This window comes from Stenella coeruleoalba (assembly GCF_951394435.1).
Source record: "Stenella coeruleoalba genome assembly, chromosome: 1".
Taxonomy (NCBI): domain Eukaryota; kingdom Metazoa; phylum Chordata; class Mammalia; order Artiodactyla; family Delphinidae; genus Stenella; species Stenella coeruleoalba.
Window position 1 is genome coordinate 189,277,895 of NC_137169.1, and position 14,251 is coordinate 189,292,145.

At 43.3% G+C, this 14,251-nt stretch overlaps 1 protein-coding gene across 5 annotated transcripts in view; it reads left to right on the plus strand.

Moving 5' to 3' along the window:
- ILDR2 (immunoglobulin like domain containing receptor 2) overlaps positions 1-6,694 on the plus strand; it is a 61,933-nt gene extending 55,239 nt beyond the window's left edge. For all 5 annotated transcript variants that reach the window (XM_079918342.1, XM_079918340.1, XM_079918343.1 and 2 more), the window contains one exon: positions 53-6,694. In XM_079918342.1, the coding sequence (XP_079774468.1) occupies positions 53-88 (36 nt within the window). In that variant the 3' untranslated portion in view covers positions 89-6,694. The remainder of the gene's footprint in view (positions 1-52) is intronic.
- The last annotated feature ends 7,557 nt before the right edge of the window (positions 6,695-14,251 follow it).

Genomic DNA, 14,251 nt, shown 5'->3' on the forward strand with positions numbered 1-14,251 from the left:
TGTTGTGTTGGGTTGGGTTTCTTTAATCAGGTTCTTCCTGCTCTTCCCCCAGAGTGACTTTCCAACCAGGATGTCCCTTGTGGTCTGATGTTTGTTTTCAAGACGACTCTCTGGATGACTAGAAATCAGAAGCAGAATACGGGAACAAGACACAAATCCAAGAAGCAGCAGGCCCGGGACCTTCTCTGGCCACCACCTTGGAAGATTTGCTGATCTTTGCTTTAGCAAGGGATGGGGGGCAGCCTTTCAGGAAGGCTGATTGCAAACCTCAGTGCCCATCTAACTAGTCTGAGAAACTTACATCAAGAAAACAACTACGTGTGAGCACATTCCCACACATGGAGTTTCTCACCCACAGAGTTCATCCTGCCCAGTCTCCTTCCTTAGCCAAACCAGGATTCCTTTTCCAATTCTAAAAGGGAGTTAGCTCTGGACTGCTAACTTCCAGATAATGCCTATGCCTACAGTCTTCTTTTCTATACCTCCTGTGCTGTGCTTAGAGACAGAATTGATTACTACTATTAGAAGGAATTCACTGACAGCAGAAGATAGCTTCAGACAAAATATACCTTTTAGCCCCATTACCTCCCAGTCACTAGTCAATGACTGTTGTTACACTGAAATCAGGCCCGTGGTGAGCTCAGTGACAGTGACCTGTGGGACAATCACAGAAATGGCTTCAGTGTACTGTTCGAATGACAGTTCTTGAGTGGCTGGAACAAAGCAAGAGCTGTCGAAGTGGTATTTCTTCTTCCATCCTGAGAACATAAACTGCGTTTTCTCTTTTGGCACAGCAACGTCTGAGTCTTGGACATCAAGGGCTCTGCCTGTCCTCCCCTCTCCTGGACTCTTCACAGGTTTTGGTGCCACACACAGAGCCCTGCCTCCCTCTGCACTCTGATTAGGTTGTCATCAGGTGCCTTTTGATAAATGATTAAAATATACACATGAGGGCTTCCCTGGTGGCACAGTGGTTGAGAGTCTGTCCCCTGCTGATGCAGGGGACACGGGTTTGTGCCCCTGTCCGGGAAGATCCCACATGCCGCGGAGCGGCTGGGCCCGTGAGCCGTGGCCGCTGAGCCTGCGCGTCCGGAGCCTGTGCTCCACAACGGAAGGGGCCACAACAGTGAGAGGCCTGCGTACCACCAAAAAAATAATAAAAAATAAAAAAATAAAGTATACACATGAAAGAGAAGAGGGAGAAAAAGAGGAGAAGATAGTAATGCAAAATAGAGAAGAATGAGAAGGAATCTAAGAAGAAAAGAATATATTGTCTCCTTATAATTTGAATATGGGCCATTTCCCCCACAGACTCCCCTGGATCTTCTGTGTGTTTTATACTTTGTTTACCATGAGTTGTTCCTGCCATCCCAGCTTCGTCATTCCAGGACACCTGAGTGTGGGACAGGCATCCCTGGGCCTCACCAGGCTGCCACTCTAGATGCTCTTGGGAGATGAGAGAGATTATCCTTCCTTTCTCAGGAAGGAACACTTCCTACTCCCACCCTTGCCTAAATGATAGATTTTGCCTAAATCCCAAAGCTAGATCTCTCTGGATTTTGTAATTTGTACAGATTGTGAAAAATGGCCACTCTTCCCTTCTCATCAAGAGGTGCAGTCTGTTTCTCAACCCCTTGAATCTGGGACTGTCCATGTGATTTGATTTGGCCAGTGGCCCAATAACAGATGTGACACAAGCAGAGACTTGACAAGTTCTTGTGCATGGGGCTTGTCCTCTCTTGCTGCTCTTGGGAAACTTGCAGCCACCACCAGGTGAATGAGCCTGGGCTAGCGTGCCACATGGTGAGAGAGAGGGGCCCAGTTACCCCCATCACCCTAACTGGCAGCCTATCAACTCTCAACTGATTGCAAACACATGAGGAAGCCCAGCCGCGACCAACAGAAGAACTGCCTACCTGAGCCCAGCCCACATTGCTGATTCCTACTCAAGGCATGAGAAGTTGGTGCACTCTTTAAATGTTCATTTCTCTTCAAGGAAAACCTGGCTTTTTCTTCTTGTCTGAATGTTTAGCCCTAAAACCCTGACTCCATCTAACCTTAGGTATCTCTCAGTCTCCACTTTCTTTGACAGACCTTCGTCAAAGCTCTTCATCCCACACTTTTATGGTGGGATACATGGTTGGGTCAAATCACTGGAGGACGATGATGCTTGGCGCTATCCCTCTGCTCCCGGCAGCGGTCCATCCTCTATCTATGGCTCCATGGACAACCTCTGAAAAAGGCTTCTTCTTCAGCATCTCCTCGGTCTCTCCAGAACTGTCTGACTGGAGCTAGGCCCTTTTCTCAGAGTACCATTCCTCTGGTGTCCATTTAATTCATGGCATTTCCAAACCAGTCCTATGTGTGCAAGGAAATAAAGAAGTGGCTAGGTGAGGGTCAGAAGGATGAGTTGTTACCATTGCCTGGGGGAGAACTGGCCCTGCCAAAGGACTTCACAGTGGCCTTGGCCTGGATGAGCGGAACCAGAACAGTTCAGCCCAGTGCTGGCACTTCCGAGGGCTGGAAGACACAAGCCATAACCCTGGTGCTGAGTTTTAGACTTGCTGGTGTCCCTGGCCTCTGAAAGCTTTAGCTCTAGTCTGTCTTTTTGGGCCCCGATTCCGATGGAAAAGATGATTAAAACATCGTTTCTTAGTCACCAGCTTTGGATTTCAACTTGCTCAGGCAATTTTAGAGAATCTTGGGTAGCTGCGGTAGCTACTATCTCATTATACTGAGCACTGTGTCAGGCTATTCACCACCAAAGAGCCCCATAGCACCAGCCGCAGAGACCAAAAATACTGCTTTTATTAGTCAGGGGCATGTATGATTTTGGTGAACGTTGAAGGGAGCCATGGGAAAGAATTATTAAAATTGGAAACCCGCAGTCCCCAAACAACAGAACTACAGACAGACAATAAAAAATACAAAGATGATAACAGGTTACTGAAATAACCTGGGGAGATGGGACCAGGTTATCCTCTGAAGGGCTGCATAAATCACTCGGACCTCCAGGCCTCCAGTCGAGAGAGAAAACAGTCATTTCTGGGTATGTGGCCAGGAGATAAGGTTGACTGGACAAGTAAAGGCAAACTGGCCATCCTCGGCACCCCAGCTTTTCTCAACACATCCTTCTGTTTATTCTCCCCTAAATAGTCTGTCCTGCATAGGAAGTGCTTATACATGTGAGCTTCCTTCCTAGGTGTTATTGGGGGTACAAGATAAGACTTGTGTAAGACTTGGTCTCCGTCCATGGGGACCCTGCCATTGAATAGGGGGAATAAGACATGCCCAAGAAAGAACTGGGAGATTTTATGCATATAATATGAAATATTGCTATGGATAAATTACAACAAACCCAGAGAATTAAAGGTTTTTAATTTAAATGGGTATATTTTGATATTTGTGTTGTGTGTGTTTGTCCATCCATACCATTTAAAGATATGCTCAGTGATCTGAAAAGCCAATATTAAAAAGTCTGAGCTGAAAGAGGTGAGTTAGGATGGAGAGGGTTGAAAAGCAGAGGCCCCAGTGGGAAGACACTTGAGAGTGTTTGCCTGTGAGTCACAGCCGAGTCAGGGACGTGTTGGATGAGGGGGCATGGATGCAGGTGGCAGGTAGATGAACTTCTCTAGGCCATGCAGAGACTTACGAGGAAGCTGGGGACATTTGTTGGACCTAGTGCTCATGGGGGAGCTCTCCAGGGGTTCAGTTCTGCAGCCATGAGTGTTGCTGTCCACCTCCACTAATGCAGAGAATGTCTTGCAGAGGTGATCGGCCTCGTCTCCATTCTCTGCACCTGGCACGGGACTGTGCAAACTGGGCATGAGAAGTGGCTGCCACTCTAGCCCACAGCTCTCCACGCTGAAAAGACCTAGCCACATCTGTAAATATTTCCAAGTAGTTTGAAAGACTTCCTATAGGTTATCTGATGAGACCTTAGGCAGCCTTGGAGAGAGGCTAAGGTCACAGATAATGTTGTAACTCACCCCCTCTTTTCTTTATAGATGGAGAAATAAGCCATCGCTGCCATTAGTGAAGTCAGAACCCTAACTGGGTCTTTTCTGTTGGATCAGTGTTTCCCCAGGTTGCCTAACCATAGGAATTACTTGATTGCTGTTGAAAATTATTGTTGGGCCCTGCCTCGGAGATTGACGGGGTGGGTCTGGGGCTAGGATTTGTACTTTTTTTTTTTTTTTTTTTTGCGGTACGCGGGCCTCCCACTGCTGTGGCCTCTCCCGTTGCAGAGCACAGGCTCCGGATGCGCAGTCTCAGCGGCCATGGCTCACGGGCCTAGCCGCTCCGCGGCATGTGGGATCTTCCCGGACCGGGGCACGAACCCGTGACCCCTGCATCAGCAGGCGGACTCTCAACCACTGCGCCACCAGGGAAGCCCAGATTTGTACTTTTAACATGTATTTCAGGAGAGTCCTATGATCACCTGTATTTGTGAAATCTTACACTAGATCATACCTCATCATGTGCCCCAGAACACTTGGTCGTGAGGCTTCCTCAGGCTTCGAAATTTTTTCTTCAAATGTCCTGGTGAGGTCGCTCGTTCTCGCTTGGGGCTGGCAGTAGCGAACCCCCCAGCAATCTGGCTGCGATGGTGGTGACTGGCTCGCCAGTGTCCAGGGGTAGGAGAACGGTGTGAGGCAGAGAGAAAGGAGGGCTAGGAACACGCCCCAGAAGGCTGTTCCAGTTGTTCCCAGTCCTAGAATGGAGATCCTGTTGTGACAATCTCAGATCTGAGAACAAGAATTACAGGTAGTTTTCTCATTCCCTTGATGTCATTCTGAGCAAAACTTAGATCATGACTAGAAAGAAAAGAGACCATTGGGGAACTGGCAAAAATAAATCACTTTTTGCAGCATTCAAATCTTCAGCCTGGCTGGTCAACACCTACCTCCGCCTTTAGACCCAAAGTGGGATGGGCAAGAATCTACATTATATATCCTTCCAACATCAGATTTAAATGCTGCCACAATCTTACAGGGGTTTGAAATTGATTTATAAGATGTACAGATCCAGATTCACCAAAATAGGGGCCAGGTACTTAAAGAAAAAAGTGCCTAGTTTTTCCCCACCAGTATCCTTCCTCTCTTCACCTGGGAAGCCGCTCCGTGAAGCTCCAAGTAAGGGGCTTTTAACAACAGAGAGGAGCAAGGATAGCGTGGAGCTGCTTTAAGAAGCAGCCTGAGCTTTAGCACTGCCTGAGGGTGGTAAGAATAAAGTTTGTATTATCTTTCTGGTATAGCGCTGTTTACAGACCACTTTCACATGCATTATCGCATTTGACCCTCACAGTGACCCCTGTGGGAGAGGCAGGGTGGATGTGGTGGTCCCATCAGACAATTGTAACACTGAGGCTGAAAAAGGCTAAGTCATTTGCCTATAGTCAAGTAAGTTTTAAAATCATAGAGCCAGGCCTTCTGACCATCTGTCAAGGGTTCTTTCCAATTCCTATAATACCCGTGGAGTGGAATCAGCCCAGCATCTGGGGAGAAGAGTCCTGGATGCAATGCTCACTCATGGCATCACCAGGGTGAAGCTATGGAGACAGGCACTGTGGCTGCTTCATCCTCCTAAGCACTGGTCCTCAAATACTGCTCTAAGAGGGAGTCAGCTCTACTCAAGGAGACTTTCATTTTCATTAGCGATGCTGGAGGGGAAAAGGCTTTGATCAAAATGTGCTTCAAATTTTAGAGTCCTTCCTGAAGAGGAACTTCTGCGCCAAACTACAAATTCATCTAGACTCAGAATTCCGGGGCTTGGGGGTGACCTGCCTGGAATGAACTATCTGTCATCTTCACTACATTTGGGGATTTAAGGTAGAACTAACAGGGGCCAGATATAGAGGTAGCCAATACAGCAGTTCAGTTAATAGTTATGTTAGGGTTTCTTGGTGAGGCTGGATACAGGTCCATGTCGTCTGGCTCATTCCTTCTAGGGAGGCTAGAAGAGATACAAACTTGCCTCTTACCTTGGCTTTCAGAAAAGCCACTCTATTAACAAAGGTATTGGGCACTATCCAATGAGAATTTACCTTGTGGGAATAAAGGAAAAGGGAGTAGAAGGAGCAACAGGACAAAGAAAGGTCAGAAAGCTGCTTCATGAGAGTCACCTGCCCAGTTATTTCTGTGGCATCAAAACTGAAATATTTGTATCACTGTCGCCCATGACTTTTCTTCAGTGTCAAACATACAAAGTGAATTTGTAACGTTTAAACTAAATAAAGCATTTTCACCTACACTGGTTATGAAGAACTCATGATTTAGCACAACTATGCTTAATCATGATCTGACATTAAATGACCTCAGCAGGGGAAAAAAAATCATACGATACATGACCTCCTCAGGTTGTTTTAAGCACTGTAAATGGGGAATGAATACTGTGGGACTAGAGGCAAGTACTGACAGAGTGTAATGTATGTTTTTATAGATTTTAATAAGCTACGGCCCAGATACATTCTTTGGCCACTCTCACCACACTCCACAGACCGTCTGACACTCAGGAGTTGAGGAGTGGGAAAGATGATTGGACGAATGGGATGGTTCTTAGCTCATTTTCAAGAAGGGTCCAAGCATTTGCCTGCTAGAAATGGCACTTGGGGAAGGGAGGAAGGAAACTATTTGTGGGAAGACATTTTAAGTTCTGAAGAGATTTGAAAAATTCCACAGCATCATAATTTAGAGAAGGCAACTTAAAACTTTTGTTAGCAAAGGAAGTGATAAGTACCCCCAGAGAACAATTAATCCTCTCTTCTTGGCCAGGCCCTCTCAAGGGACTTCCAGACTTTAGGGCTCTGGTTGAATGGAAAATTTGTCCTTGCTTGAAGCATCTGGACTCAGTTTTCTTCTTTTAATGGTTAACTTTAAGATGTTCACATGTAGATTTAATTTAAAGTTAGACACTGAAACAGTTTAACTCTGATTACCTCCTCTGAACTTTCTGTGATGTTATCCATTGCTTTAATTCTATCTTGCTTTTCAGCTTTTATAAAATACGGTGTTTGACTTATAAAGTGTTCATTTAGAATCACCTACATGTTTTTTCTACACATCTTTTCTTCCTGCATTTCAGATCTGCTTTTGAAAACGTCTGCATTCTATCCGAAGGAAGTTTTCTTTAGTGATGGTCTATTGGTAGGATACTCTGTCAGTTTGTATTTGTTTCAGACAAAATCTTTACTTCATTCTTGTTTTTGAAAGATAATTTTACTGAGTATACAATTTTAAATCAATAATTATTTTCTCTTGGCACACTGAAGATATTATTCCACTCGCTTCTGCTTTTGTTGTTGCTTTGGAGAAGCCAGTTACCAATCTAATTATCCTTCCTTTGCAAGCAATCTGTCTTGTCTCTCTGGCTATTTTTAAGATTTTCTTCTTTTTTCTAGTGTGTGTGTGTGTGTGTGTTTTTTTTTTTTTGTTTGTTTTTGTTTTTGCTTAATCAACATGTGACCAGTTGTGGATTTCTTTTTACTTATTCACATTGGGATTTGTTGTGCTACCTGAATCCATGGATTTTTCATTAATTATGGAAAACTCTCAGCTATTAACATGTCAAATATTTCTTCTCCTCTTTAAACTCTCTTTTGAGAATTCCAATTGAATATATGTTAGACCTTTTCATTCTATTCTACATATTGCTTAAATCTATCTTTTGTATTTTTCATCTCTATCTTTCTATGGTCTCTTCTGGGTAATTCCTTCAAGTTTATCTTCCACTTCATGACTTTTCTCTTTAGTTTCCTCTAATCTCCTTCCTTTGAGTTTTAATTTCAATTAATACATTTTTATAAATTTTTCATTTATAAAAATTCAATTTAATTCTTTTTCAAATATGCACGGTCATTGACGATAGTGTTTTGTTCCTTACTGTTGTATACAATTCCCTCATTTCTTTGAATGTATTAAATGTACTAATTTTATACTTTATATCCAATAATTCTAATATCTGCAGTCTTTGTGGGTCTAATTTTGAAGTTTCTTACTTCTGCTAACTCTCACTCATGGTTTCTTGTTTCCTTATATGTTTTGTAGTTTTTGATTGTGAATTCATGTTTGGTAAAATGTCATATTGTATTGATGCCAGTCAAGAAAGACCTTTCTTGCTCCTTACCTGTCCTCATTCTCTCCATAATAAATCCACATCTACATACATATACACAGCAACCCTGGGGGGTCCAAGAAGAAGTGATTGAGGGAAGAAGCAGTGGAAGTGCTTAGTGGGGAAAATCTAGAAGGTACATGCATTTCTCTCTAATGCAAGCTTCTAGAGTAAAATGAGCCTACAATAGGGGAGAGCAAGAAACTTTAACTTTACAAATTGTCCAGTTTGATCATTATAAAAGAATTATTATTTTAATTATGGGAGTAAGACTATTTGGGCGAGTTAAAAGTGAACAGAATTCCATGTATTATTCAAGAGTAACCAAAGAAATTATGGAGCTAGATTTCATTCAAGAAGCAAGGAAGGAGTAGACCCATAGTATGGATTAGAATTAGGTAGTTGTGGGGAAAAATCAACTATTTTACATTTTAACCCTACTGATTTCTGTTTGCTTAATGTAAAAGTCATATTTTTATATACATTCAATTCAAGAAGTAAAGAAGTAGGCTGATTTCAGTCAGTCTCTGAAAAAAATCTTGGTAGAGACATCCTAATAATACTCATCACACCATTTAGGTGAAAGTTACATTTCTGCTGAATTGGTATTAAGCATTTCCTGAATGCTCATCAGGTGGCCTGAAATGACTCACCAAATATGGCAGGAGGTGTAGTGGTAGCTAGCAAGTTGCTCAGAGAAGGGGAGTGAGTTAGCCTGACGCGCCATCTAGTGGCACACATATAAAGGAACGCCTCTAGTGCTAACTTTCCAGGACTCAAGGTATTGAAGTGTACCTCAGTGTCTAAGAGTTGTATCCTTAAAAAGTTGTGTATGAATTCACTTATGGAAAATCAAATTAAGTGCATTAGGAGTTCTTTATTTGGAAGTGATGAGTCCTTCTGTATGTTTTGCAAGTTTAGATCTTTCCATGTTATAGTTTCAGGGTAAACTTCTGTGGGTACCACTTGGGGAAAACCTCATGTTTCTTGCTTGGTACGAAGTGGAAATGAAGCACATTCCTCCCTTGATTTAAAGCTATTTTAATGTGTTCTTTTTTAACACCATTGAAATATAAGTACTGAAGTCAGCTCAGACTCAGATGCTACAGAATTACAGTGAAGTCAGTTTCTCATTAACAAGCAAAAATTATGTCACTGAACTGTGAAACCAAAGGATTTAAACCGTCCATTCCTTGGCCTTTGACTGTAAAAAAATGAATCAATCTCTCTCTCTCTTTCTCTCTCTCTCTCTCTCTTATTCTCGCTCTCACTCTTTTGCTCCGTCTCTAAAAAAAACAAGCAGAGAAGATTCCATAGTCTCTTACATTAAAACACTTTATATAAAAAACAATCCTTGCTCTCAAGAGATGTTTTCTTATATTTTGTTTACATATCTTGTGCTGCAGCCCAGCACCAATGTATTCCTGGCTTGTTTTGTTTTTTCCTGAGATGTTCAGTCTCCAATAGAGCAAAGCCAGAGAGAGAGAGATGCCAACTTCTTTTTTTTTTTTTTTTTTTTTTTTTTTTTTTTTTGCGGTATGTGGGTCTCTCACTGTTGTGGCCTGTCCCGTTGTGGAGCACAGGCTCCGGACCTGCAGGCTCAGCGGCCATAGCTCATGCCAACTTCTTTTTAGCACTGTTCTTATAAAAGCCCTTTGCTCAGCTGAATGGAATTCATTTATAATGGACATTAGTACCATCCCCTCTCTCCCATAACCTCTTGGTGTTGCTGCAGTGGTTCAGGCAACTGGCTTTTCTTACTCCTTCATGCCAGAGAGACAGCCACTGAAGTTCCAGCTGAAGTTGCTTTCTTTTTGCAGCAGTATGAGTCAAAAATCTTTTGGTTGCAAATGACAGAAGCCCAGCTCAGGCTAGCTTAAGAAAAAAAAGGAAGAGATGGAGGTTGTGTATCAGAAAGATCCTGGGATAGATCATGGGATGGAAGAAGAGTTGTAGGAACTGAGGGAAAATCTGGGTGGTGATGTATTCAGGTTCTCTCCCTGTCTATCACTCACATCTGTTTGTCTTTTTATATCTACATTTTTCTCCCATTGAGGACAGACCTTCTCTACAAGACAGGAATATAGTCACTAGCAGTCCAAGAGTCACAATTTTCCAGCTCACATGGCCCCAGATAGGTGAAGGGTCTTACCCGTGGGAACAATCTTGGGGAAAGGCTGTGACTGACCCATACAGAGTTACGCGCCCATCTTTGAGCTCATCCTTGTGGCCAGAGAGATGGCAAGTCCGTTTATGACTAGAAGGATGAGACTCAGTGATGGACTGGATAGTGGGATAAGAACATTTCTCCAAAGGAGGGAGGGATGTGTTATGAATAGAAGTAGGAAAAGGGATGCTGGGCAGACAGAATACCATAACAACGGGCATCCACTACTGCATGCTGAAATATTCTTCTCCTACCGTCATGGAGCCTTGAACACCCCTCAGGTGTAATATCCCTATCCAGGGCATTAGGGGGCTGTTTTCTTTGCAATTCAGTGAAAATTCTCACCAGAGCCTTCCACACATGGGTGTATCTCCTTGGGTACACTCTGCTCATTCTAAGTTGAGAAATCTGTCTCTGCATCACTGCCTTAGTTAAGACTTTTCATCTCTTTCCTGGGTTAGTCTAATATCCCCCTTTCTTCTCTCCCACCTCCAGTGTTGTCCCCTAATAATTCACCTTCTACTTTGTTGTCAGGAGTTCTAGCTAGTTTCAAGAGAAATACTTGTTCGGCAAAGTGCCTTCTCCTTTCCTCTCCAAGCTCTGCAGAACTGGGGACTTCTAGCCTCCCTACCCATCTCTTTATTTTTTTCTGTACTATCAGGAGAGGAGAACTAACTGGATTCCCGAGAATCCCTGCAGTTCACCGGGCCACATTTCACATGTAAACGTGAGTGTTCACGGATCCCACGCTCTCTTTTCTGGTCCCACATCCTCTTTCATTTCCTGTCTCAGGGTGACCAGCACCTCTGTGCTTACTTCCCTCATGGGAGGGCACAGTTGGGTAGAGTCATCACTAGGCATCTTGGTCTCAGACCAAAGCTGCATTCTCTCACAGGGTTACTGGAAACCCTGCAGTTAGAGAGATATTTGTCCCTCGGAGCCCTCATTTGACTTGTACTCTTTGTGTACATGTATGTGGCATTGGTCATGGGCAAACAGGACTGTGCCACCCCAAACCTCTAATGGTACAGAGGACATTTGTTGCCCAAAAAATATTTGTACATGCTATAGAAAGTTTATTGATGTATGTATCTGTACATATAACTTTTATGTTAGATTATGTGACTTTAAATATATCTTTTCTAAAAATTCATTAATTGCTTCTAGGCAACCAATATCTCATACCCATCTGACCATAGATTTACACTTTCCATTCCAGCATTTGACACAGAAATTCAAACAAAATACTGAACAAGTTTTAACAAATTTAGAGCAGCAGTTTCTTGAGGGGAAAAAAATCCATTTATAAGAGATATTCTCTCAAAGAAAAGCAAACACCATGTCCGAGGCCTCCGCATGAGGACAACTTGGAGAGCGCCCCTAGAGATTCTTCAGATTTAAATAACTCAATACGACGAGGGTGGATTTTCACAATGATCCAAACTCTCGTCATTCAGAGCAGGCCTTGGGGCGTTTTCAAAAGGAAACCTCTTCTCCAGGCATTTGAGGGCTCTTGTGTCCACTTTCAGTGCTTCAGAAGGAAAAGTCTTCAAGAGCTGGCAAACAGCTCTTCATCACAGCAGATGCATCTCTCATTCCAAGAAACTTATCAACACATTTTTTTTTTGCTCTCAAGGAAATTTGAAACCAAATAAAATATTTTCAATGCTTGACTTATGGAGACCTGGGTTTTGTTTTGTTTTGTTTTGTTTCTTATAAAGCTGCCAAATGTTCCTGAGAGCATTAGAAAGAAAGTATTAGAAAGAAAGTATTAGAAAGAAAAAAGTCTACCTAAAGACTCTCACGGTAAGAATTGTAAGGGATAAAAGGGAACTACTTAACTCTGGCTTGTGGTAGCAGGCACCCTGACAGTACGCAGTGCTGACCCACACAGAGGACTGGGTGCTGGGGCACTGGGCTGTGTGCCATGAACTGGGTGGGTGCTGGAGCCCCTGGATCCAGGCAAAAATTTTGTCAGCACCTAGATCATCCAAGAGTGAGAGCTGAACGCTCTCACACAAGCCATATGACACCTTGATAATGACCCTCAGTTACAAAATTCCAGATGTGTAAATATTTCCTAATCAGAAAACTGAAATAAATAAATAAATACATATTTCCTAATCAGAAAACTGAAATTACAATACCCGGCAAGGCCAAAGTCTGACTTTGTCACACCCTGCTTAAAACTTTTCTGGCTCTCCACAGTCTTCTTGACACAAGGTCAAGTGCCTTAGAAAGTACACAAGGCTCTCTGTGGTCCAACCTCTTCCTGCCATTGCAGCTTCACTGCCAATTTCTACTTCAACTTCTCTTTTTTCTTTGCTGTGCTCTCATATGCAGAATCATTAGGAGCACTTGAATGCACTGTGTTGTTTTGCACCTCTGTGCCTTTATTGCAGAATGCCTTCCTCACCCTCTTTGGGCACCTCCTTACACATGTTTTAAGATTCAGTTTGGGTGTCACATCCTCTAGGAATCCCTGCTCCCACCAGGCTGAGCTAAAAGCCCCAGTTCCCTGCTTCCCCGGAAGTGTTCATCCTGTCGCTGCACTCAACGTGAATTCAAAAGAATCCCTTTTTGTGTCTGTCCACCCACTGAAATCCAAGTACTTTGAAAGTATGCTTTTTCTATCTCCTTCAGATCACTATGGTGCGTGGTACACAATAAGTTCTCCATCGTTAGCTGAACTAAACCAAAGTGGGATCATGTTATGATATTCTGAAAGCTCTGATCGCAGGAGGGCTGGAGAGCAGTCACTCCCATGCTGGTTGAATATGCCCAAACCCTTCCATATCCAGGTCACTGCTCAGCCAGGACAGACGACCTCAGTCACCTTGAGGGTTTCCTCCTAGCCATACGCTAAAGCAGAGGTTGGAAAACTTTTGAAAGGGACTTGCCAAGATACTGGTCCCTTTCTCAGTGACATGTAAGCCTAGAGGGGTTTGGAGGGCAGGAGATGGGGATTGTGTCCACCTATAAGCCATGGGCGAGAGGCCGAGGATTTTGGAGGTAGAAACACCTGAGGCCCTATACTGGCTGCCAACCTCAGCTGTTCACTCCAACTGAGGATTTATATCCATAGAGGGTTTCGATGCTGTTGTGACTGAGACATGAAAGAAGTTACCAGTCTCTAGGCCACAAGCTGTTTGTGTGTGTTTTCATCAGCACCTAGACCAGCCATTACTATCCCCAAGCTCATGAGAACCACGAAGTATTATAAGTTATATATCCAAGACAGAGATATCAGGATTGGACAACTCAGGAGGGCCTGGAAGACATCCTGTCCAGGTAGTGGGGAAGATGGAACACTGAGCTACTAGAGAAACCTACTCAGGCTCTGACCTCCTCTGGGTCTGCTCCCTTCCTCTCCACCATATCGGAGCCCCAGTTTCTTTTAGTCTAAAAGGCAACAAATCAATGTGACAGGCAGAAAATATCAGTGTTATGAGCACCTCTTAACCTCTTTCTCTTTCAGTGTACACCATATTGGGAACAGCCAGCTCAGCATCTGCAATTTGTGATATAAAACGAGGTAATGAGTGAAGGCAGAGCCCAGAGGATCCTGGTCTGGCTCAGTGGATTCACATGGAATGAGCAGAATGTGGGAGAGAAAAGGGTAAAAGATAATGGTCAAGATGAGCTAGGAGATTTTGGAGAGGGGGAAGGAGATTTGGGGTGTAAGGTCTTGAGGGAGATATGAAAAGAATATTTTAAAGATTTTATTATTTTATTTGTTATGAATGAAATCCCTTCTGGCATTTTTGAGGAACTTTAGTATGTGTTAAACTGCTTATAACAGAATTTTAAAATATCCCTTCTTAGCAAGATCTCTGTCTTGTCATCTAGCACAAAGGGATTTTTTGGTGGCTTCTTTGAGGAGGTGTTTCCATGCTTAGCATGAAAACCAGGGGAAGAAAGGACAAGATGCCCTATTGTGTAAGTGAAGGATGGAGGACTGATGGTTTTGGA